This window comes from Ammospiza nelsoni, chromosome 2 (assembly GCF_027579445.1).
Source record: "Ammospiza nelsoni isolate bAmmNel1 chromosome 2, bAmmNel1.pri, whole genome shotgun sequence".
Lineage (NCBI taxonomy): Eukaryota > Metazoa > Chordata > Aves > Passeriformes > Passerellidae > Ammospiza > Ammospiza nelsoni.
In genome coordinates, this window is record NC_080634.1 from 25481212 (window position 1) to 25507317 (window position 26106).

General features: G+C 39.2%; 1 protein-coding gene across 2 annotated transcripts in view; it reads left to right on the plus strand.

Annotated features, from left to right (window-relative positions):
- Positions 1–26106, plus strand: part of GRAMD1C (GRAM domain containing 1C) — a 51174-nt gene that overhangs the window by 984 nt on the left and 24084 nt on the right. For both annotated transcript variants that reach the window (XM_059465875.1, XM_059465876.1), the window contains exons 2-6: positions 438–566; positions 16260–16344; positions 19099–19202; positions 20962–21057; positions 22208–22288. In XM_059465875.1, coding sequence (XP_059321858.1) covers positions 438–566; positions 16260–16344; positions 19099–19202; positions 20962–21057; positions 22208–22288 — 495 coding nt within the window. The remainder of the gene's footprint in view (positions 1–437; positions 567–16259; positions 16345–19098; positions 19203–20961; positions 21058–22207; positions 22289–26106) is intronic.

Below are 26106 nucleotides of genomic sequence, written 5' to 3' on the forward strand. Positions count from 1 at the left end.
ACTTGATGTGTCAGTATTATAATAATATATGTCAGTACTCTGGTAAAAAGTCAAACACCTGTATGACTTTTCTCAAGTTCTGAAAGGTGTCACAGGTTCCTGAGATGTGCTGCATGTTAGGCACCGATATCTTGTGTTGATATTATTTGAGTTCTAAATATCTGTGCAGCTTCAACATGCAAGTTGGGTGGGGGGGGCTGCACTGGAAATCAAATACTTTGATAAAAAATGTAAAATATAATTAAATATAGTGTAGTCTAGGGGGAACAAAATAAAACCAATGAAAGAGATGTCTGTGGAAGTGTTTCCATGCCACTCACCTTGGTGAAACTACCATGTCAGGTTTCATTTAATATACAGCTGTTAAATGGGCTAACCATCTTGTTTCGCCTTTCTCCACCACTGTTGGATTACATACCTTACTTCTTTGTTCACAGGAAGTTCATGAAGTGGATCATGGTCTTATTAACCAGCTACTTGCTGATTCAGAGGAGACTCTTAATTCATGCACAGAGAAAATGCAGGGTCCTGCTCAGTATAGCTGGAGTGCTGACTGGAGCTTTTGGGTAATCTCTGCTAACTTGGCTTTAATTTATAAATATAATACCTGTCTGTTTTAATTTGCATATGTGTGTATATGTACAAGTTTTATATCCACAGTTCTCAAGTTGCTTTGTAGTCATGAATTACTAAAGTGTTCTCCACCCATGTAGTGAGGCAGGTAATTTTATCATTACTGGCTTACTGAAGTGTAAGGTGAGACTGAGAGGGGGTGAAGTTGTTTATCTGATGTCTCAGATCAAGTTAGTGACAGATCTTGTGGCTTCTATGCCCAGTCCTGTCTCTCAGGTCCTGACATGAACTCATGCCAGCCAACCTATGACAGTGTTTCTTATGCCTATAGAAATACATTTTTGATGCTGTGATGCTTTTTAAGCATAAGGACTGAATTTTGATTCTTGGTGGTTGGTGGTTCTGAATTACATTCCTAGTGTTCATTTTTGTCAAGTAAACATATTTGTTTTCCACAAGAGTAAATAAACTTCCTGTTTTCTGTAAGAATTGACTTTGTGAATAAAAAAGGCAGAAAATAAGTCATTTGGTTTTTTTTCTTTCCGGGGAAATGCCTGACTGAAAGCATAGTGTGTAATAAATAATAAGTGCCTATTTCATTACTTTTCTTTTGGTAGATTTTTTTTTTTTTAATGCCTTGAGAGAAGGTGAATTGTGTGTCTAGACTTGGAGTGTATGTTTTGCTGTTAATTCGGTGCATGGATTGTTATTGTTTGATAGGGAAGGAGACCACGTGTGCATGGAGCCACAGGCAGGGTAACAGCTGATCCTGTGGGAGACACAGAGTGCCAGAGCTGTGAGGAAGGGAGTCTGACTCAGGTTCTGTATCAGGTGTCCCCAGTACATCCCTGTGCTTCAGCTCATAGAACATCATCTGGTCCACTGTGTCCTTTTCCTGACAGGGTCATCACAGTGTTCATTGTGCTTAGCAGGTGAAAGATTGAGTAGCTAGTGAAGGCCAGAAGGAGTCCATGGCAGAGCTGTGAGCAGAAGCAGGGGATCAGATTTTCCAACTCCTTGTTTATAAGTCTAGCTTGTATGTTTTCACTCCTCTTCACAAGCAGATGTTCTAACGATCATGACATCTGGTTTTGCACCTCAGGCCATAGGGATAAATCCACTCTAAATGTATGTGTACTCTTAAAAATGCAGTAGTAATCTGGAGCCAATGGAATGGGACAGGACTAATAAAATCCCAGCAGGTCATATACTTGTGTTGCTAGAGTGAGTTCTTGGGGTGTTCAGTATTTTCTTCACTATCCCTGCAGAAACAAGGATGATCCAGGGCTGTCCTGCCTGTGCCCAGCTGTGTTGGTACTTGAGTCCATAGGAAGTCGTGCTGTGCAGACAGTGCAACTGCCAGCTATGTTCTTGTTAGGTGGCACGTTGGATTGTGTAAGCTTGGTTTGTATGCAACCACTAATGCAGGTGGTATTTTGTGAGAGGAATAAACTTGTTCAGGTCTTGGTGCCAGGCTGTTGGACCTGCAGTTAACAACCCAGTGTTTCCTTGATAGGCCTGGTGATTTAAAATAAAATTATTAGAGTATTCTATGTGGAGAATGTAGATGTGCTACTGGCTTTGCACTCTTAGGTTTGAGACATGTGCTGAAGGCTTGAAGTTTCTTTTCAGGAGAGTGGGATCCTTCAGTGCAGTCGCAGCTGCTGCCTGAGGTGTTTTTCACTATTATTAAATGATTATCTTCTGTCTTATTTATATTCCAAGACCTTAGTATGTGTTTGATGTTGGTGTTTATCTGGCTCTGCAAACGTGACCTTGCAGTTAAAACAAAGTAATTGCGCAAATACTTCCCTCTTGTAAGATAATGCTGTGGCTGGAAATGTTGTAGCCTTACTGTCTGTCACTGATTAGTTTTAAAAGCTGTACCAGTCTGCTTGCGGGAAGCCATGGTGCTTATTTTCTCAGCCTCAAGGCAACTGAATTGTAAAGCAGCAAGTACCGGGAAATCACAAATTCAAGATGAAAATGAATTAATTCTATTTAAAATGTTATTGGCGTCTCTCCTTGCTCTTGACAGAAGATGTTTCAATAACTTGCATGGTTGATGATTAACTGCTGACTATTAAACCAAATTGTTAAATCTCCCTGAATCGAGTCATAGTAAATGTGTAGGTGACAGCATGGAAGGCAGTGTGTGAGGTATGTGTCACTAACATTTGACAAAGGTGATCTTAGTGTCCTGTGGCAGGACCTGTTATGCTTGTTCTCACTCTTGAGTCAGTAGAATGGAGGAATTGCTACAACAGCAGAACTAGCCTCTGGTAGCATCCAGGGATCAGCTTTGTTGCCAGGGTTATTTGCTTGGAGAGGCTGCATGTTTCCAGCAACTTAGGTTTGCTCCAAGGGTTCATTTCTTCTGAGGGTGATATACTCTTGTTTTGCTGATGATAGAAACCAGATGTGGCTGTTAGAGCCTGGCTGGTTTGACTTCAATTTTTCATGGATTGAGTGGGAGTAGGCAGTTGTGCCATGCCTCTGGAAGTCAGGCCAGGTATCATGCATGCACAGTAGGTGCTGTGAGCACATGTAATTAGCATCAGGCTGGGGTTGACAGCCTCTGGGACACAATCTCTCTCCTGGCTATGGTGAGTGGGGAGAAGGAAGGGTAGACAAAAAGCTATCAGGGAGGGAAGAAGAGTATCCTCCTATGTGGAATTTTTCTTCTCTCTTAAAAAAAAGAACTTTGGATATCTTTATTGAATAATTTTGAGAATTAATTCGTTTTCTCTGTTACTGTTAGCAATTCTTAAACTGATAGTATTACTGACTGCTATTTTTAATGTTGGTGGTGTGTCATGGGATATCTTTTGGTTTTTGTTTTTGGGGGTTTTTCCCCCCCCTCACCTGGAGGTGGACAAAGCTGGACTTCTGTAAACTCATTGGAAGAAGAAAAAAAGATTGCTTACAAACTTAATCTCAGGGCTTTCTCTCTCCACTGGAAACTGTAAAGCTTTTATCTCCAGTTGATTAAATAGTCCTAGTTTTGGCAACTGCAAATAGATGATGAAAGTCAAAGATGACAGGGCTTCCAGACATAATTTCCAATCTCAGGATTCTGAATTCACCTTTTTATGCCTTTCATACTGATATATGGTTCAGTTTAATATCCTTGGAAGAAGAAACCTGTGAAAGCCTTAATTATTTTCCTACCATAGTGAAGAAGCTAAAGGTGAATGAGGAGGCTAATGGAAAGGATCCTTGCCTCAAAAGTGAGGATGTTGTGTCTGGGAACTCTAGTTTGTATTAATGAACAGTCAAAGAAAGGTCATGTTATGCCCACAGTAAGAAAAATGCCTATGGGAAAAAACCTAAAAAAGTAAGTCCTTCCCTTGGAATGAAAAGGTAGGTGGAATCAGTGGAAATCAAATGAGCATCTCAGAAAATTGCTTGTATCTGGGAGGCTTCTTAAGGAATTTGAAAATGTGAGATATCAAGGTGTTGAAAAAAAGATAATAAAAAAGGCTTAAAAAGGCAATTGATTGGAGTGCAAGTTGGATGCCAGTTTAAAGAGTTGGTCAGTGTGAAGGAGTTTGAAAATAGAGGCAAATAATTGATACGGTGAAAATAAGCCTTTTACTTTTCATAATATAAAAGCAACTGAGGTTGCATAAGATGAAGAAAGTATTTTGAATTTTTACATGTATGGATCTGGTTTCTACAAGAAAGAGCTAGTCTGTGAGTGTGTGACAATATGTATGGCAAGAGTGCAGTTAGCATATATGACTCAAACCTGCACAAGGAGGGATGCAGATAGGTATCACAATTTGCAAGATAATTTATTGAAGCACAGATACAAATCGAGGCCCTTTGGGGCCCCAGACAGGTAGGGTTAAATGAAATATTTATTTTATCTATAGTTGTTTGAATCTTCCTTCCACCTTTCTCTGAAGACTCACCCCATTCTTGGAATGGCTTACTGGGCTGCTTGAAGTGGGAGTTGTTTGGGAGGCTGATATTTAAGGCCTTCTGACAGTAGCTCTCTTACATTATATACTTGGTACGTTGTTCTTATTTGTGCGTCCAAATGTTTGGGTTGTGGAGGAGATACATCAATTCTCTTCACATTGGAGGAGGATTTTTGGCCTCCTCATTATTTGCTGATATGAAGCGGTCAGCTAAGGAGGATGAGAATTGGTTAAATTAATTGCTATAGGTCTACAAAGAGAATAAAATTATTTAGCACATTAATGCTGCATTTTGGTGTTTTGTTGGTTGGGCTTTTGTTTTTTTGTTTGTTTGTTTGTAGTTTTTTTTTAAATGCCCTAGCTTTAGTACAAATACCTTTTGCTGTGGTTGTAGGACTGTCATGTTGTTTGTTTACCTGCCTGGAATCTCCAGAAACAGGTACCTTTTTTCAGCCCTGTGATAGCCCTGATTATACAGCAGCAGTATTTTAACGTGGTAGGAGGACAGACTGCAGTTGTATCCAACCCTTGAACATGGGTGATTAGGCTAAAGGGGTTTTCTCCCTTCTTTTGGTGCTGGGAATGTCTTTGGTGCTGTTGATGCGGCTCCAGACTGAGCACTGAGGTAGATCTGGTTGATGTAAAATTTCAACCAATTCTAAGCAAAGACTGCCAGTGGTGCCCTGTGAAAATTAGCTTTTGCCAGCTGCAGCAGTAGATAGTTCTATATATATAAATTATTACTATACACATATAAATTAGTCTAGAACCTGAAGATTAAGTAGAAAAGGTCAGAAAGAAAATACTTCAGGTTTGTGTGATGTACTTATTTTTTTCTAGCCACTGGGAGAAAAACCATAAGAAAGGCAACACGGTTCAGGAAATCTGCATGGATATCCTTTTAATGAAAGGGAACTCCCTAATGCAGAATGAGAGCTTTAAAAGTCAACTCTAGGAGATGGAAAGAAGATTTTTTAAAGTTTTATTTTGGCCTTAGTTGTTAATTTACAGCTTGTATTTCTGCAAACAGATAGTGGTGTAGCACTGTCTTTTTCAGGTGTGCTATGGGTGAACCAATTGTATATTAGGAGAGGAAAGAGGACAGGTAGATAAAACTGTGCAAGATGTGATTGTTTTGTGGTATATTAAGTCATTAGCAGCAGCCAGGAGAAGTTTTGGGGCAATTGCTTGGTGAGTGCCACTTTCCATAGAATTTCAAATGCAGCAGGGCTACTGGCAGGCTTAATGAGATGCCCAGAGTAATTTATAGCAAAGCAGTTTATGTAATTGGCCACAGTCATTCCTGCATTATTATCCATGTAGTGTTGTGGTTTAATATGCCCCTTCAGGTTTTCACTGTAGTCCTGACTGAAAGTATTTATGTCTCCTTGTATGAGTTGCTGAAAACCAAATGGCACCAAGGGGAATTACTACCATGGTGATTGTTTCCTTCATGATGTTGTTTTCTGATCCTTGTTTGGGCACTGTTACTAAACTTAAATATAGATCAGAGATGCAGTTACAGAGAGACAGATTTTACTGGCAGGGTAAGGAGGGAAATGTTCGCTGAAGGGTGCTGTTCCTTTGCTTCTGTATTTGTCTACTTTGGTATCACATAATCTTGGTGGGACTTTGTTGCAGGTAAGGAGGATGAGTTGAGAAGTTAAGTCTTGTAGTTTCTTTGTTGTATAAGGCATTTTTCATCACCCTCAAAACATCTGGATTTTCCCTGTCTCTGTTAAATGGATCAAATAAGTCTAAAGACAGGCAGTTTGAACTCTTTTTGGATTACTTGGGCAGCGTGCAACGGAAGATCAGGTGAAAAAACAGATGTTCTTAACCAATATCATTGCCTACTTGTTCCACACACGTGATATAAAAACAAATGTGAGTCAGATGAAACTGCTGTTCAGAAAGGAATGTATTTTGTTATCCAAAAGGAAATAATCTTGATTGGGCTTTTAATTGCCATTGCATCATAATACTTAGTACACTTATGGCTGTTGAAAGCTGGACAACATAGTTACAAGACTCAAAATTAGCCTGGAGAGTAGACAGATTGACTTGAGCAGAAGGGTAACTTTGTGCTGGAGGATGACAAACTCCCTTCAAGTACACTTAACTTTAAGTGTTAAGGTAGTGCAGAGTTCATTCAAACACACTTGGTTTATTTGTATTGTTTGTTTTAGAAGTTGGTGTATTACAAGGACTTTGTGGTTGTATTTTGATTTACCCTTTATCTTTTTGGGTAAATCTTCATGGGGTGGACAAAACTACTAAAATAGAACAAAAAGAATGCTTGAATGCTGCATTTGTGAAGTCAAGACAGTAGATAGAGATCCGCCATTTTCCCCTAAAAAATGAGAAGGACTTTGGCAGTTAGGAACCGTGTGAACTTGGCTTGTGCTAATTCTGGGGAGGCAACATGAGATGTGGTTTCTGGTGAGGGGCATTATAGGAATAGTTTTACTACCAGGTTCAAAAATGTTATTGCCAGCTAGGGAGGCGTTGATGAAGATGCTGAATAAATCTGAGATTGGGACACCTTAGCTCTTAAAAGCAGTTTAATTTCTAATTCAGAACTGAGGAAGATGTTTGTCCATGGAAGTGTCCAAAGTTCTTGAACTTTTTACTTAATTTTCATATTTAAAATCTAAGTGTTTGTTTCATCCAAACTCATAGGTGCCTGGTGGCAGTTATATAAATAATTCTATTTGAATCTGAAATAATCAGCCTCCTTGCTAATTGCCAATGTCCACACTCAGGTGTTCAATCAGCTGCAGATGGTGTTATCTTATAAACAGGAAATGCACTTAAAACAGTCTGTGCTAATGGTATTTTTGAGACCTGAGTCACACTGGTACCCAGGCTCTGGTAAGGCCTTTCTGAGATCACTTTGAATCCTCTCACTGGCTTTCTGGTGGAAATAAATTGTCAGTGAATATTTTTCTGTATGGATATACTTCTCAATATTCTCCTATTCCTTTCAGAACAGGAAGATTACCCGTGATATATCCTATCTTTGCTTTGGGAAAGCAGAAGAGTTACCTTGTTTTTCTGGTGAAACCAGTTCCTGCTATTTACATATGTAGCTGATCTTGATAGCAGAACTGCAGGTCCTCCAAAGCCACCACCCAGCTAGGTGCACAGGCAGCTACTTACCCTAGCCAGCAGCTGGGGCTGCAAAATGACTGTAAATACAACCTCTTTTTGTTCCATTATCTTCTCCTTCCAGACTTTCAGATTGAAATCCGAGTGATTACAATGCCTTGACGTGCATTTTTCTGTTTCTTCTGTCAGTTTCCTCAGTAAGGCTGTGCTGGGAGAGGGCTCTCTGCTGCTGACTCCATGTAGTTAGTTGTGAAAATGTAGCAGACAGGTAAGGCAGGTGGAAAGGGAGAGCCAGTGCAAAGACAGCAGAATAGGTGCATGGTTGCTGTTCCCCTCTCAGAGCAGGCAGAGATCTGTTGGGCATGCAGAACCCTGCATCCCTTGCCTCTAAGTGCCTGTGAAGAGCTGAGCTCTGGGTGGCTGGTAATGTACACATTTTGGGGAATTTGGGTGTACATGAAGCATGCCCTGATGTCCTGAGCTCCTGCTCTGAACCTCAGCCTGACTTAAAACAGGGAACAGTGGCTGAGTTTTGATTTGGCTCCATGCTGAGCTGCCAGGTGCAGATGTACTCTTCAGGCTGGTTCATGGATTGTAGCCTTCAGCAATGCAGAGAGGAGAGGGTGCTAGGCATTAAGTGCTTCTTTCCAAGCTGCTGTTTCCCTGGTGATAGTACTTTTCCTCTGCTGTTCCCTTTGGGACTTCTGTGAACTTGAAGTGATTTATGCTACTGCAGTCTGCTTCCCAAAATCAGTTTTGGTGATGGTGGTTTTAGGTCGGAGCTGGGCAGTTCTTAAATGTCACCCCTGCATAAGTTTTCTTTGCCCAGTTGCTGCAATATTTGTGTGCCTGTTCTGCAAGGCTGGGGTGTTTCAGCCTGTTTTCCAAGGCAGCATGCAAGCAGAGGCTGGCAGAGCGCTAGCTAGCACTGCTGGAGGGGGGCCAGCACCAGCTCTGAGCAAGTGGGTGAGAGAGGGGGGAGCTGTAGAGGCTTTGGCCAGGGATTTGTATGGTTTGGAACAGGCTGCAGGCAGCTAGAGGAGGTATGTGTAGGGGGTGTGTGTCTTCTGACTTCACATTAGCTTCATGTCTCAGTCAGTTTTATTCTGAAATGGGGCATATGCTTTGCTCTGCACTGTACATGGCAAGCTTGAGATTTTTATCTCCAAATCAGAGTTGTTATGAAAGTACATTGGCTGCGCTGTTAAAATGCTTTAAAACACTTACTTGCAGAAAAAAACCAGGACTGAATACTACAAAACCATTGCTTCAGAATAAGCTGAGGATATTCTCAATCCAAGGTCTTGTTTTTCAGGAAAAAAGATATAGTACTAGTAATGGCAGGAGGTTTTCTTATAATTGATAAAAAGGTTATCATTTTGTTTCCCAAGCACCTTCAGCTGAACCCTGTTTCAGTGAAATGGGAAAATGAGCTAATTCTGGTGTGACCTTGCAGGAGAAATTTGTGAGAGTTCCTCACATGTTCTAACCTGAAATACTCTTACAAAATTCTTCCCAGTCTGTTCTACTGTTTTGGTTTGTTGGGTATTTTGATTTTTTTTTTAATTTGTTTTGGGTTTTTTCCCTTGTTTTCTTTTTATAGAACATGAAAAATGTAATCTCTAACTGGTTATGCAAGTCAAAGTTCTCTGAAGAAATACCTTTGTATTTTCAACACTAAGTCTTTTAATTTTCTGCTTGGGAAGGATGCCAGATTTTAAAATTCTTCACAAAAATGTTACCTTTGTTATAATTATATAACCTGATGTTAGCAGCATAGTATTTCATAAGATGTTAAATTTTCTTGTCTGTCAAAATCATAACTGTAACAACTTTGGTTGTGGATTTTCTAGGCTGTTTCGATAGTCATATAGGTGAAGCTGAAGCATGAGACCTTCATTCCTGCTCTTGAAGGAACACAGTGACTGGTGAGGTGTGGGAAATGACCAGGCCTTCTGTGAGCAGCATTCCAGCTCAGCCAGGTTCATTTTCTACATGGGGAAACATTTGTGATCAGGTCTCCCTGGTCAGTAGTTGACCAGAACTGCTTTTCAGGAAAACAGGCTTTCACCATGTGCTAGGTCAATGCTGGCTTGGTGAGACTGGTGTCCATCTCACTTGGTGAGAGCTGGGCTACTCCTGTGGGACAGTGCTTTGATGTGCTCTACCCAGTCCACAAAATAAATGGAAATAGTCTTCCTTTCAGAAGCACCTCTTTCAGTCACTTCCTTGACGCTGAGTGTCAGATGTTTTCTGAGTGGGCATCCAGTATTTCAGCAGCTCTCCATAATGCAATAGTTCTGAGGAGTTTCCTTCTATGTGGATTTTTGGAAGCTCCTGGTGTTATTGGCAAGGCATAATCTGCCTAACATGTTCAGTGTGCCTGCCTGTGTGAGAATTGTGAGAACTATTTAATGGTAACACTCATCTTGGGAGAACTAGGGCTCTGTCTTTAGCCTTGTTTATGGGGTCTCGTAGGCTTAAAGAAACACAACTACCACCCCTCACTCCTCTATTCACCCCAACTCTTCTCACCCCCAATGAAACTAACCCCTGGAAGATACAGTAGCTGGAGTATTTGCCAGTGACCTGTATTTTAATGACCTTTCTTTAAATTATACATACTGTATTTCCAACAGAAGAAAGACCTAGTTTCACCAAAGTTCTTCTGGGTGCCACTGAAGGAGGATGCTGTTGTTTTTCTGCTCGGTCAATAAGAAATGTTAGAGTTCCTTTCTCATTCAGCTTCCACAAAGAAGAGGGGGGCTGGGCCCCAGGAGTGGGGACATAATGGCTTTAGTGCACAGCCCTGTGCCTCCCAATGGCCCTGTGCTTATGAGACTCCCCCCTCAGCAGGTAAGGGTGAAGGAAAAACAGTATATAATGAATGTAAGGAAAATATCTGTAGGTCCCTAAACATTTCCCCTTCCCACTGTGACTAGGAGCTTGTTCACATTTCCTTGAGAGCATGGGAACTTTTGAAAAGCAGGCTTCTAAGGAATACAATGGCTGAGCAAACCCTGGCAACAGTTGCAACAGTTGCTTGGTTTCTTTTCTTTTTTTAATTGGTTGACATGCCTTTCATGACCTATCAATTAAATACAACTGTGTGGATAAGCTGATGTGATCAAATATCTCCTTACTAAAAAAAACCAACAACCAAAAACTCCCAAATACACACAACACCCCTCCCAAAACCAACAAAAGTGAACCAAAGTAGACAGTAAGTCACCCTAAGTAATGTCATGGTCCTGTGAGTGGTTCTTTCCCCATGTAAATTAAATGCTTTTGTCCTTCGAGAGAGAAAAGAACATAAGTCACTGCTAGTAAGGCTTTTGAGTACTTAATGATTGAAAATTGTTCCTAAACAGTTTTTTTGTAATTTTTTTTCAAGAAGTGGTTAGTGAAAGTAGATCACTATAACAGAGTAGATCTGAATTGTTTATGTACAACAAGATGAAGTGAAGAAGTCTGACACTTCCAACATACAGCCTAGTTAGTGCTTGGTGTCAACAGAATTGGGAAACTGTGCCCTGTAACTGCAAAAAGATAAGGCAGACTGGCAGTCATGTGGATATGAGCTTTCACTGTGATTCTGTGCCTAAAAGCAATCTGTGATTCAGATTTATGTTTGTGGTAATTCCTGCAATGCTATATCTAGCTTTCAAGAAGGACACTGAAAATGAGAGGATTCAGAAAAGCCAGCAGAATAAGTCTGAAAAAGAACAATCTTTTTGCTGATAGGCTTGAGAAGCTTAATTCCTACCTCAGAAGGAGATATGGAGTAACTTGCTTACCATCTAAAAATAATTCACAAAGTAAAGATGAAGTTAACCAAATATACTAGCAGAAGAACTATCCATAGATAGGATGGATTTTTCCATCCAGAGTAACTTTCAATTTAAAAAGGTAAAATATATATTTTATTTTTTTCCAAAAAGAAATTTGGTCATTGCAGCTCTACTTTTAAAGCCAGAGACTTGTGGCTTGTGTATTATAGATCAGATTGTATGATTAATGAACTTTTGTGGACTGGAGAAATGGCTGCAGTGGGATCAACATTTCTGTGATGGAAAGTCTTGTCAGACCTGGCACCTTTTACAGGCGAGAGATCCTCTCAGTGTGCCATAGAAAGTGTTCCTGTGATAATAAGGGAGTCTGCCTGAATCTGTCCTGGAGTATGTGAAGTCTCAAGTTTGTCTCCCTTACACTGTTAAATAAGGCTTTTATTCAGGGCTGTTAACTTGGTTCTCATCTCCCCTAGTGAGTCTTTAATTTCACTGAAAGTGGGATCTCTAGTATGTTTTGTTTAGGTTCTTTTTGGGGTTTGTTTTTTTGTTGGGGTTTTTTTTGGTTTTTTTTTTTTTTTGTAGGCTTTGGGTTGATATTTTTCCCTACTTTTACTTCCCCTAATCAGGTGCGTTTAAAGAACATTTGCAGTATAGAGGAGTCCTGTATAAAATCCAGACTTCTCTCTGACTGGGTGTTGTTCTTCTGGAGACTGTGTTCTTTTTCTTTCTCCTGATGCTAAGAGTTTTATTATTCAGTAGAAATGCAACAGCTTTTGCCAGAATACTTAATGTTTGTTTTAATATGCTTATGTAAGGTTAAAATGTACTTTTATCCTAACCTCACTAATACCTCCAAATTTGTTTTTGACCATGTCTAGAAACGTCATAGGAAAGTACAGGTCTTTGGGGAATGGTCAGATGATCTTCTATTTGGGGTTTAGAGTTAGTGGCTTGGATTTACATATTAGACAGAGGAGCAAAGTTTTAAGTTCCATGGGCAATATTTTGATGGTTAAGTGAGGCTTCTGAGCATAAAAGAAAAGGTAGTTTGGGGAGCTTCCTTATAGGCTTGTTTGATTCTGGGACCCTGAGCCTGTGGTGATAACTGATTCTGAGGCTGAAGCTCAGTGGGAGGCATCTCTTGAAATTAGGTGATATGAGAGTTATTACCCTACTGATAAGTTCAACTTACCTGTGATTTCAGCTGTTGAATTCATAGCTGCATGTCACAACTGTAGAATGCAAATCTTCAGGTTACCTGGGTTTTGTGGCATCTCAAAACAACAGGAAAACACTAACAAAACAAATGCAGAATTATTGCTGTCATTAGTGATTGTTAAAAAATGTGCACACCATTCTGCTGAAGTTGATTGCTTATTTGCATGCTTAGTGATATCTGCAATCAAATAATTTCCTAATGATTAGGATTTTTGATGTACTCATGAGAGAAGTTATTGCCTAATTTTCCTCTGCAGTTTGCTAAATGGCTCAAATTGTTTGCAGTGGCTACACTTTGAAGATGTAAATGTGCAGGGAATCTGTTTTTCTTACCAGGCTTCTATCCTATAAATAACTCAGCTTAGTTCTATTTAAGTTTACATGTGTTTTTCTGGAACATGACTTTATATAGTTGAACCGTCCATTTCCAAACAAGGTATGAGAATCACTTGGTTTATGTGTCTCTAATATCTGGTTCTTACATAACTGTCTTCTGTAAAACTTCTTGGTTGTCACTGAAAATGGTTTTTGTTGATGCTGTTTTACAGGTTTCTGGTTTATATTGTGGCTTCAGATGAAAAATGCTAATGAATTGTTGGCTGCACTTAATAATTTCCTTGGTGATTAAATATAGCATGACCATAAATGCCTAAGATTATCCTCAGGCCAAGTGTTTGCCTGATGATTTATAATTAAACTTAGAAATGTGTATGTATTAAAAACAAGTTGCTGTTTTCATCTTGTGAGTGCCATGCTATGACCTGTTTTATGCCTTTCCTCTTTTTATATTTGGTGCTAGATTTCATAACTCAGAAGTGGCAATCTGCTTCAAATACTGCCACATGTTGGACATTATAGTAGAGATTACGAGAGATGCTGTATTCATAGAAATGTGTTGTTTTCTTCACTTTAAGGAAATTAAAGTTGCCAATAGTGTTAAAATTGCCCCTCTTGTTTCCCAAGTTTGTTGAGGGATCTCTTCTCAATCACCAAGCCACCTGCTGAGTAGGTAAAAAATACATATTTAAGTGAGCTAGCTTTCATGCAAAGTAGGGAAAATATAAGGTTCAGAAGTTTCAATGTGCTCACATTTTTCTGCTGATGAGATAAGGATTCAGAGCAGACTCTGCCTAAGTGTCCTAGGAGCTCAGTAGAAATCTGCCATTAATAAGGTTTTCTTATAGTCCAGTCACTCATGACAGCGCTTCTAAATGCCAGCAAGGGTTTCTAAGACAAGCTGTAACAGGTTTTATGCTCTAGAAAATTTCAGTTCTAAGTTAAACTCAGTATCCAGAGTCTGGATTCTTTTTTTCTGTTGAACTGGCTGATTCATGCACTAATATAAATATGTCTGTGACACTGTGATGCTCCCCTTTTCTTTGATTCCTTTTGTCTTATAACTACAAAGATGCTGAACTTCAGTGTAGCTCTTTGCTCTTGTATGCATCATGTTTGAGAAACTACATTTCTCCTTAAAAGCATTGCTTCCTAAATCATGATTTCAGAAATTGTGACTTTTGTTTTCCTCTCATGGTAAACTAATTCTTTTATTCCCTGTATGCTGGTGTTGGCAATGCAAGTCCAGATGTCAGTCAGCTGAGGTAGGACTGTGTGTAAATCATAGGGACTCTGGAACTACAGGTGGAAACTTGACAGGTGTGAGTTAATTTTTCATTTTCCCCTATGTCTCTTTCCAGAGTAATTGCAAAGAACTAGATTTCTTCAAAGCAGTGCAGATATTGGATGCTTTTTTTGGATGATCAGTTAAAAGTGTGCATTTCAGGGTTGGATGTTGCAAGCCAAGAAACCATAGCCCACCTACTTCAGCAGATTACGTGCTTTCCAAATGTTGCTTTTATAATCACAGAAATAACTGAAATATAACTGGAGGCATTACAGTTTAGAGGAGACATGTCTAACATGTTTCTCTTTAGCTACACCCAAACCTTTCATGTTTACTTTTCTCAAAAGGGGAGGGGTGGATGTATTTTTTGTCTCCATCCCTTGCTGCCTTTTTGCATTACAATGCTCAGAATATCAGTGGACAGGAAATATGTACTCAAACAGAGGTCAAACATATAGACTTTTTTTTATTCATGGTGTAGATGGTAAATTGACTTATTTTTTAAGAGCTGATCTGTGTCAGAGCAACTTTGCGCTCTCACATGTTACATGCACTTGATCACTTGACTTTGAGGTTGTACTTGAACTTGCACTTGCTGTGGCCTAAGAGCTCAGTTCTCAAGTATAAGATGCCAGACAATTGTAAGATCTAAGTGTAGGGTTGTGTTCAGGGAACTTTTGAACTGCAAGAAACAAGAATGTCCTCAGTGAAAAAGAGCAAAATGTGGGAATCTTGAGGAGGTGGGATCAGTGCATTTGTTCTAGTTTATTAAAAGGGCCATCAAGCTGAAGAGAAGTCTGGTTTTGTCCTGGGGTTTTTTGGACAAGCACAAACATAGTGAAAGGATAATGCCAACTAAGATGCTGCAGGAGTGTGTCTAAAGTAAGGTCATACAGTCAAAATTAGTTATTTGCCTCCTTTCTTCCTTCTTCCCCATCCTAAATATAAATAGCAACTAATCTTATGATGGAGATGGGTTTAATGATGAATGTCAAGTTTTGGAGTAATACGGGGGCTCAAGCAGAGAATAGCATCCATGTGCTTAAGATCTTTGGAAAGGTAAAAAAAAAGTGTGAAAGAGGCTTTTGTAGTATATTTATACCTGGTTCTAGGAACACTTAAAAGTGATTTCTTCCTGTAATAGTTTTAGTCCAGCTGAGTCATGGCCTTATACAGCATTTAGTTAAGACTGCCTCTAAAATAAGTGTCCAATATCTGTTAAGGAAAAAAAAAATGATCCTCTTACAACTGAAAATGAATGGTAGGACTTCTATGCAGAATATTTTCTGGAGAAGGTGCTAAACTCTTCATTTGTATAGGAGCAGGGACATTGGCTTATAGGAGTAAGGAGTTAAAGTCCATTGAGATAGTCCTCTGCTGTGAGTTTACTGCCCAATTTGAATCTTAAGAAAATCCTAAACAATGATCTCTTTAAAATGGGGTGAACTGTAGAACATGACAGAAAATCAAGAAGTGATGGTGATGCTGCTATTCATTCTTACTGGAGGAAACTATTTTCTTTGTTCCTACAGTTCTAGTTACAGCAACTGTTGAAAAATCCAGCGCATTGAAGTATTCCTGAAGTAATATTCCAAGCAGACATTGATGTTCTCTGTTGGGTCCTTTTGTTCTATTGGCCTCCATGAGGGCTTGATTTTTTTTCTGTCACCTCTGTGTTATGGCCTTGCTGCCTTTTCACTTGGTCTATGCTAGAATATTTAGTCCCAGAAGGGCTCTCATCCCCTTATAGGGGGAGCAGGTTGCTATCATAGCACTGTAATGCCTTGTGACTGGCATCTGGCCTGATACAGGGAATAGTTTGGCCCATGCCAAATAAATACTCTTACATAAGTAAGCATAAAGTTACAGTGATGATCACATTTAGATACCACCTATTCTTTATTGCTCTTCTGAGGTTCATTTGTTCTTCAAGATAAAATTACACATCCAGTGTGAAGACAGTTGATGGCTGAAAATAAATCTGTTTGCATAACCTTTTACTGTTCTTTGTTGCAGCTCTCAAGTTCCACTTACAAATATAGGAGTGAGGAATTCAAGAGACAGTTTTCTCATCTGCCAGACTCAGAGAGACTCATAGTAGGTAAGAAGTAAGCACAGAAAAAGTCTTTGTCTTCTGTTTGGTGACTTCAGATTGCAGTCATGTCAAAGCATTTTGTGGTTTTTTTATGGCAAATTCTGACTACAGGTGATAACTCCCTATTCTCCTGTCTTTGAATTAGCAAAAAATACTTTCAAGGAAAGCCAGGTCCATACTCCTCTCTTCTACTGCTTGCTTTGTGGGAAAAATAAAAAAAGGGATGTTGTTTCTGAGACCCTGTTAACTAGGTAGATCATCTTTAGAAAAAGCTTTCCCCTTGCTCCCTGGAATTAATACCCTTTCCCAAGGCACCTTGATTAATGTGACTCCCGGGACAGAGTGACACGTGGGTGGTTGTAATTTAAAAGATTATTTTTCAGATGAATGGGAGAGGAAAGAAGCAGGTGTCAGAGAATATCAAACTATGATACATTACTTTTCTCAGCACTGAAATACTCCTTTTCCTGCTCTCTTTCACTCCACTGCAGAATCCAAAGAAGGCAAGCATGTAACCCTGCCTCCTCTGCATAGTGATGCACCTTATTCCCTTCATCATCTGCCTGTGTTGTATTTATGTAACAAATACACTGTATATTTTCATACAGAAGTGGCATTGTGACTGTTTCAAGTTCATCTCTCATTTTATGCAACTTTTAAGGACGTGAATATTGAGAGGCTGTTTAATGTATGCTTGGAGTATGCAAGCAACAGCTCTGAAGCAGTTAAATCCCCGTGTCTTTTTCCAGTCTCAAGAGGCAGTTATCCTCTGAAATGCCTTATGCATTTTTAAAATACTTCAGTTGGGATGTGAAACAGAAGGAAAGGATATTACTTCAAAGCATTGTTTTGATGTTTCTCCTTCTGTTGGATTGATGCAGAAAGCCATGGAGCAAACTCTGAAGCACAGTTTCAAAGGGACTGCGTAGGATTTAGAGAAAGATTTAGTAACGGGTTAATCTCAATCTGCTCCATAACAAGCAAAGCCACTACTTTCATATAAATTTCTTTTACCCCATAAAAAGCAGTGTTTCCTTGAAAGGACTTTTTGCCTCCTCCAAGCAAGGAGCTCTTCCTTTGCTTGGTGTAGAGAAACTTGGTCCAGGCTTTGCAGTGCTCTGAGAAACCACTGCTTGCTGCTGTTCATGAAAAGAATTGTTACTGCTTCTGTTTTTAAATCAACTGTTAAAATTAAGTAACTATTCCACTGTACTGAGCACTGCATGTAAATATTACAGAAAATAGTATTTTCTTAGGGAATTAATAGGGAATTACTTAGAGCTTCTAAATGGGAGCTTAAAGGAGTGCTATTATAATTTGCCTGAAAATGTTGTTTTCAAGCAACATATTAAGTTACAGTTGTGAAAGCTTAAAAGGAGAAATGCTAATCTCTTCCATCTGTTTTGATATTCTCTTTTGTGTAGGTAGGTCAGAGTGGGATTGCTCATCAGTTGCCCAATGATGACCTCTGTAGGTCTGAATCCCTCTCCTAAAAAACACAGAAGTCAGATGCAAGCTTCTTAGTAATGCTCTCCTCAAGTCCTTAACTTCAAACTCCTGTTGTCTTCCTCTGTCAGCATTTTGATATCTGACAGTTCTCAAATATGCACTTAGTTCTTTAGATTTAAGCTTCTGTAGTTCTAGTTGTAGTTAAATCTCCAAGGGCTTGTATACATGACTCATTCTTGTTATAAGGAAATTTATTTCTGCTTGATTATTTGAGGAGGAAAACACTAGAGAACTTTTAAAATCATAATAAAAGCTTCTGTAAATGCAGATTTAGCTTGAAGTTAGGATGCTGGGGACGCCTGAAGTTCTTGATATTTGAACAAGGAGTCTATTAATTATGTTCCTGTAGTACACAAAATCAAAATTCTGGCTCAGACAATACCAGATATAAAGGTATTAGATACCTCTAAGGGCAAAATCACTAATATATATTGTATCAATACATACATTCTGCATATTTTGTGTACATTAGGTAGCCTTCTTTAGGTTGGACCTTGCCAAAGAAGTCCATCTTAATTATCTAGCAGCAGTTCTTCTGAAAATTCCTTTTGTTTGAATCTTCAGGCTCTGAAACTGGGAAAGCTCTGAGATTTTTAAGAAATGCAACTAAATCCTCTGCTCTTGTTCTTATTTAGCAGGTATCTGATTATGGGTAATTAAATTGTAGATGAAATCAATTTCTCAATAGGGGTGTTTCAGTCAAAGACAGAATGATAAAAATGATAGTCAACTTCAGGAAATACCCCCTGCCTCAAGAACTGGATAGCTTCAATCTGCCTGTTAGTGTCTCACTCTGCAGATAGTTTTAGCTAGTGAAAGGATCTGTTTAGTAGAAAACTATTATCTTGCTACAACATGAACTACTGTTGCATAGGAGTTGACAGTATAATCTGTTTTACTCTAAAATATTTTGTTTAGATGCTTTGAAGTTTGACTAATGAATACTTCTCCCATATACTCCTGCTCTTGCCTGACACCTCTTCTCTGAAAACCTAAGATAGTACACAGGGGATGGAATACATAGATGGAATGCTGTCCTCACATGGATGTACCATCAGCTCTGGCTTTGGGCTGTTCCCAGAGCAATGGTCTGGATGCAAGCCAGTACAAGTCTGCCTCTGTAGACTTCTTAAAAGTGAAAGAAATGGCTTTTTATTGTATTGTAATACCCATTTCATTTCAGTTAACAGGTTTGGGTGAGCTGTGCTGCAGTCAGTGGGTGAGTAACTTGCTCTTGCTCTCTGTACACAGATTACGCCTGTGCGCTCCAGAAGGACATCCTGCTGCAAGGACGCCTGTACCTCTCTGAAAACTGGCTCTGCTTCCACAGCAACATTTTCCGATGGGAGACCACAGTAAGATCTCTTAGCTCACTTGAATCCCACCTTTTCCATGTCCTATCCTCTCAGGATATAGGATTAGAGTCTCTCAGATATCATACTAGTAACTCTGGGCTGTGAAGAAAGAGCCTGCATCCCTGAGTGGAAATTCAAATCCTTGATGTAAAATAAGAGTAGCAGTGGAGGCATCTGAATGCTGAAGTAAGCCTGTTCAGCCTGTCATTCAGCATAAGAAGTTTAGTAGTTATGCTAAAGCTGGCTTTTTAGTTCTGGTAATGACAGTTTGCCTTTCCTTACCATGCAAAATTGTCCTATAAAGGAATGTAACACATAACCTCCTACTGTAAGTCCTGGGGCATGACATGGTACGTGGTGTTGCCCTATTCAGAACTCTCCAGTATTAAACCTTACTTGACATAGCCTTACATGTAAATATCAGCATCTAAAAATAGCTGAAGGGAATAGATAAATGACTTCTGCAAGTTCTCATATTGTGGTCTATGGCTTTTGAACAGTACAAGCAAGTACAGTACAAGCAAACAGTACAAATAGGTATTTGTGATATGTTGGCCCTTTATTTCTATCAGATTAGGTTTATGAGTTTAAATTTATTCATTCAGATGCAGTTGTTGCATCTGCTGCAGAACTTGCATGAAACAGTGAATAAGAAAATGAAGATAACCTAGCAAACAGAGGATGGACAGGTCAAAATATTCTGTGAACTATGAGACTGCTCATAACTTAAGTCAGTATCTCACATTTGAGTGCTCTGAAATATACAGGACAAAAAACAAATAGCTTGTGTATTTAAGCCCGTGAGGGGCTGTAGAAATACTTAACTGAAAACCAAGCTTAATTTCATCAGATGGATTTGATGATTGAATATGTCTTATTTTAGATGTAAAATTAATTAAAAAATAAAGTATAGTCTTGAATATATAATCTGTTCAAAGACTGATTTAATCCAAAACAGCATACATCCTGGTAACCTGTTTCTGCCTGTCTAGCAGGGTGATATCTTCAGCAATAGCTTTAGGCACTCTGAGCTCATCAACTACCATGATAGAGCCAAGTTTGGGACCTCATTAGCAGGCTGTGTTATTGCAAAGAGGGAGGGAGTAAGTGGAGAACTTCCTGCTCACACAGGAAAAAACAAGTTAGAGCTGTACCTTCCTCCTTTCTCTATGCTGAATGGCAGCACAGCCTTATATTCAAGAGAAGAGGGGGGGTAGGCTGGAAGGAAATAGCTTCTTGCAGCCAGTCAGACCATGTTCTTCTAAACAGAAACATTTCAACTACTAATACACAAGTCAAATGTGCCTAGAAATGCAGAATTTCTTGCAGTGACAAGACTGCAAATAAAATTTTGAAAATTGGCTATATTGTAAACATCTGTGAGATAGATGAGAGAGATCAGGTAACAGACTATGTCCTGCTTTATGTATAGCATCCTGATTGGGATTGACTTTCAGATCTGTGATTTGTGTTTGGTTGGGATTGTGGCTGGAGGAGTGGAAGAAAAGCAGAAAGAACCACTTACTTCCCTAGCCCCAAAGTGAAAGAAGAGGAGATGACTCTTAAGTCACCTCAGCTTCTACTTTGAAATGCTTGCTGTTAAAGCAGCAAATGGAGACAGCAATTGCCTTTGTGATCTCACCTGAATTGCATCCCAGAGTTTGGAGTTAGTTTGAGTTCTTCTTGCATGTTCTGTAACTTCTAAATTTTTAGTCATAAGTTATTTTTAATATGTCTTATTAAATGTGTTTCTGCTTAGATTTCTATTGCTTTGAAGGATATAACTTTCATGACAAAGGAGAAGACTGCTCGTCTCATTCCAAATGCCATACAAATAGCAACAAAAGGAGAGAAGGTAAAAATCTGTTTTTAAAAATATTCTTGCTAAATGATAGAGTCCTGAACACAGTACTTGTTCTAGTCTATATTTGCATAAGTACTTCCCTGTCAAATGTTTAAATGTGATTTGGATTAGAAGGCAGACTTAGATTTGGTCCCTGTGCACGTTTGCTTGCTAATTCATCTCCAGTTTGACTGCAGAACCCTTTAGTGGTGTTGATACAGTAACCAGAAAGTAAAAGTTTGTCTCACCTATTCCAAGGAAAACTAATTCAAAGCATGAATTCAGAATGTGTATTCTTCATACTGGAAAAATATCAAAGTCACTGGATTTCAAGTACTCCTTGAAGAAAACTACTGAAAACAAAAGGACTGTGATGTCATGGGTTTTGAGTAATGGAGAAATTTACCCCAGAACATGTGCTGGGAAATGAAGTTTTAGGTGTGTATTTGAAAAACTAAAAAGCATGATGCAGAGTCTTATGTGTAATACACTTTGTGAGTAGTTCTTCTATAAATGCTTTAAAAATAATAATTATTGGCAAAGAACAGAGCTTTCCACTGTGAACCTGGAGCTGTTCTTTGGGAAGCAACTGTGATTCATCCTATTTGGCTGTTCCCTCTCAATTCATCCAGCATTAACTTTCATTGACAAGGAAGATAGACCTCTTGGCTAAAAAAGCCCCAGCTTTCCAATGGGAAAGATTCTAATACTTGAAATGATGCATATAATTTGATCTTCTATTTTAATTATTTTAATTTCACATCATCTTGTGTGAAAAAGTTAGTAAAAGGCTTATGGGGCAGAAGAATGGAAATAGCCGTGGCCTGTGAGAAACAGGCATATGTGTTTCTGATTTGTTCAACCTCCTGTGGGAAAAATTTAAGTGTGTTTAAGTTGAGGAGGGAGCTCTTCCTTTATACCAAGGGTAGTGACATGGCCAGAACAGCATGTGTCTTCATTTACTGTGTGGACATTGGGGAAAATCATCACTGAAAGTGATTCAAACTGTGGAACCTGAGGAATATGACCCCAGGTTTGTTGAATGTGAAATGGGTCAAGCTGTTACTGATGACCTTGGGCTATTCGAGATACAAGGAAGCATTCTGGGATTCCTGAAGATAGCTACACGTGAGCTTATGTTTTACTTTGTTTTTTTCTGCAGTTTTTTTTCACATCATTCAGTGCAAGAGACAGAAGCTACCTCAGTATCTTCCGTTTGTGGCAGAATGTGTTGCTGGATAAGGTAAGCTTGTCTGCAACACTACCTGTGGTTAAGCAGCCAAATCAACTTTTTCTAATGTTGACAGATGTACCTCTGGAGAATAAGAGAATAAAATTTGCTTTTCTTTTCTGACTTAGAATTCTAATCTGATGTTCTGCTTTGGTTCCTTGTACTTTAGATCACAGACAAAATTCTAATCTTTTCCTTCTCAGACTGCCACCTACAACTCTGCTGTTGAAGGAGCATTTTGTCTTTCCATATAGTTTGCATGCTTCTCTTCACTATGAGCTCGAGCATATGTTACTAAATTGATATGCATTTGCTTCACATTTTCTATGCCTAATTTGTGATCAAAAAGGCAAGACATTTTCTCAGTGAAAACTTCAAGGAAAAGAGGCCAAAACTCCTTATTAGATAAGTTAGCTGAACCTTTGCCAGCCAACTCATTACAACTCTGCTGACCTTGCATAAATGCAATAAAAGCAGGCTGTATGATATGGAAGTGTATTTTGGCAACTTTGGCTGGTTAGCTTGATTTATATTGCAATTTGTGGCTACTTAAGCTAATCTTTCTAAAAATAGACTGACACATTTGCAGAACATCATGAAAGACAGACAAGACAATTTTTTTGTAAAAAAGACAATTTTGTAAACCAGTTCCTTCCTGTTTGTCTCTCATTGTTTAAATATTTCAATTCAGCTGTAATTACAACCAAAATATCCATATATAACACTGCAACGATCCCCAAAGGTTTAAAGCTGTTTTACTACTTACACATAGTAGCTACACTTTTTTTCTTTTTGTTGGATGAATTTTAGGGCAGACTAGAGGCACTTTTTGTCAAAAAGAGCACTGAAAATAAAGGCAAGTGCTTTTTAAGGCAAAACCAATGTTTCTTGCAAATCCCTTGTCCCTCAAATCAAATACTATTTAATTGTTTTGAATCCAGCCACAATGTACTTTGTCACCTTTTGACAGAAACGAGCAACTGGAAGTAACCTTGCTTTCTTTCATTGTGCAGAGTTTGTCAGAAATGGCACTTATGTTATTCACTTATTTAGTTTGTGGTGCTGGAGGGTCAATGTATGGACATCCAGATATACAAACCTATCCTAGGACTGGAACAGAGGTAACAAGCTTTGTGCTGTTCAGTATTAATTTTTCTTGTTTGTTTCTTCTCTGACACTGAAATGAGTGTCATGTTAGGATCAAATTTTCACTTGAGAATAGTAGCAAAAGGATAGATAAGAAAGCAGGAGGCATGGAATGCATGCAAGATGAGATGAATTAAGCCAGCAGGTTTTAGGAACCAGTGCATTAGAGTAGCTTGGGAACTATCTTTATTATTTCTGTCAAATCTTGCTGTTAGCTTGCTTTCATCCTCACTGCAGTATGTTAAAAGATAAACCTGTTTATGAGAATTTCTGCTTGGGCTTCTTAGTTGTAAAATGGAGCATGGTCATGAGGTGTATCTAGGGCTTTTTAATATAGTATGTTTAGAACTATTATTGAAACAGGATTTCTGTTAGGTTGAGCTCCTACTTCTGAAACATAGTAATGACTTCTGATTCTCTGCTAGAATGTGTTTGAGTCACCTGTCAGCCTTCTTTATGATATTCTTTACTAGCTAAAGCTATAGAGGGGCACTGTGAAGTTGAAAGTAGAAACTGAAGTTGCTGGAGCTGGATCCACTGACACTACTAGAATGGCAGCTGTCTACTGAAATAATACTAAAAGAGAGCCCTTGGTGTTTTCAAGCAGTTTTGGTGTTTTCTCCCCACCACTCCAATGTCAGGAACCGCATACATTTGGAAAATGTCCCATACACCTGAGGCCCTGCCATGGTATGCAGCGCCTGAGCGTGCGGAGTTTGGTGTTTCTGGCTTCAGTGATCAAAGGGATGCCATCAGAATTTGTATGGCTTTTGACAAAAAACAAATGTCACTCTGGAACCAGTTCCAAAAGGAGCTGGTTTTAATGTTTCCTCTGCCAATAGCTAAATGTTTTGAAGCCTGTGAATAGCTTGTTTATATTCTGGAGCACATCTTCTAGACCTGGAGATGACATCCAACAGTTAAATTATGAAATAAAGTTGTCATCAAAAGTACAAATCTTACTTTGAGTGTCATAGTGCTGGTTTGCACCACCTGACAGTGAAGAATCCCCAGTTTTCAGGATTTGGATCCAGGGGACTGGAATTACATTTGCTTCAAATCATGGTTGTACAGAGGTAAACTTTACTCCCTGGCCTCCTCAGCACTTCTGGGCACAGATTTTGTGCTATGAAGTCTCACCTCTGAGGAGTGACCTGTCTGCATTAGCTGATTCACCTTAAGCTTTCACCACCTGTGGAACTTGTCGGTGGGGTCAGCCTCATACCCTTTCCCAGATCTCCATCTGGTGGCCATTCTGCCTTGTACCTCCCAAATATTGCATGTCCTAGGTGGTTGAACAAGTAGTGTTTTGACAAGTCTGCCTTTCTGTCAGAAGTTCTGCACTGTGCAAGAGAACCAGCAAATGGTTACATGCTATTCTGTGCCCAGACTTACTTCATCCATCAAGATGCTTCCCCCCAGCTTTGCACCACTGCTCTGACAGGACTCCCAGTCCTCCTCAGCTCAGTTACAATTTTGTAGCTCGTAACTTCTTCAGACCTTGCTCAGAATACACTATAGTGTGTTTGGTGCCCTTCAACTCTAGTTCCTCTGCAAGTCAGTGGGTACTTTCTTCTTAACACGGGTCTTTCTTAGGCTTTTTCATTTTTAAATGTCCGTGGAAAGACTTTTTTTCTTTGAAGGAAAATTACACTTTATTTGTTTTTCCATCCCTGTTGCAAAACATGTGCAGAGTGAGTCTTGTAGGCTTTTACCTTGCCATTGTGTTTTAAATGATCCAGCATCATGGAAAATAAGGAATCATTAATGCAGGTCTGGAAGAGACATGACACCGGTCTTGATAAAACAGATAGCTGCTTCCACATCCACTGCAGCTTTCAATAATACTTCAGTTTCTAAAATCAGCCAAAAATCCTATTTTGCAGTGGGCTTTCCAGATTGGCACAAGGAATTTATTCATGGCTGCTATTGACAATAAGAGCAGTGCCATTCACAGTTTTGCTTTATTTTCCTAAACCTTACAGGTGTCAAATATCCTTCAAGTTTAAGGGAGAAGGAACAAATTAAAATGTAATTAGGCAGGTCATTCAAATCCCAAACAAACACAGCGCTCCTTATTTCTAATGGAACAAGATCTTAACTTAATCAGTCTCAATTCCCATGAGTCCTCTGCCTTAGAGTTGGATTTATTTTCCTATTGTTCTTCTTATGCTTTGCTGGGTAGAGATTTGCACCTGTCTCCGAAGACATTGTAGCAGGTAAGTCTAGAGGTGTGAGAAGGGACCAGAATTTCTGATCAGCCGGGCTTCCTGTGGCAAGCATCTTCCAGGACAGCAGTTCTGCCTTCCCCAGCAGTTTCTCAGGGAAGGTTGTGAAAAGAGAGATGTTTATTTGCACCTTTGTGTACAACAAGATTAATTTGAGAGATGAAGGAAGACTTGGTTTGATTCTGAGCTTCATGTTTAGGCAATTAGAGGGGGAGTTTGCTGTTTCCGTCCCCTATTCTGCAAACAATCAGAGTTCTGTATCAGAGTTGCCTGGTAGAAGTGTGGTGTGTGGTGAGGGCTGTCTCTTTAGTCAACCTGTATGGCAGGTCTTGTTCTTATTTCTGCATTTATCCATAGAGGGTAAAAATCATCAGCTTTGCTTCTGTCGGTTGGTACTCTGTAGTATTGCTTGTGCCATGACGCTGCTTTGTCTAGCATTAAGCAAAATATTGATGA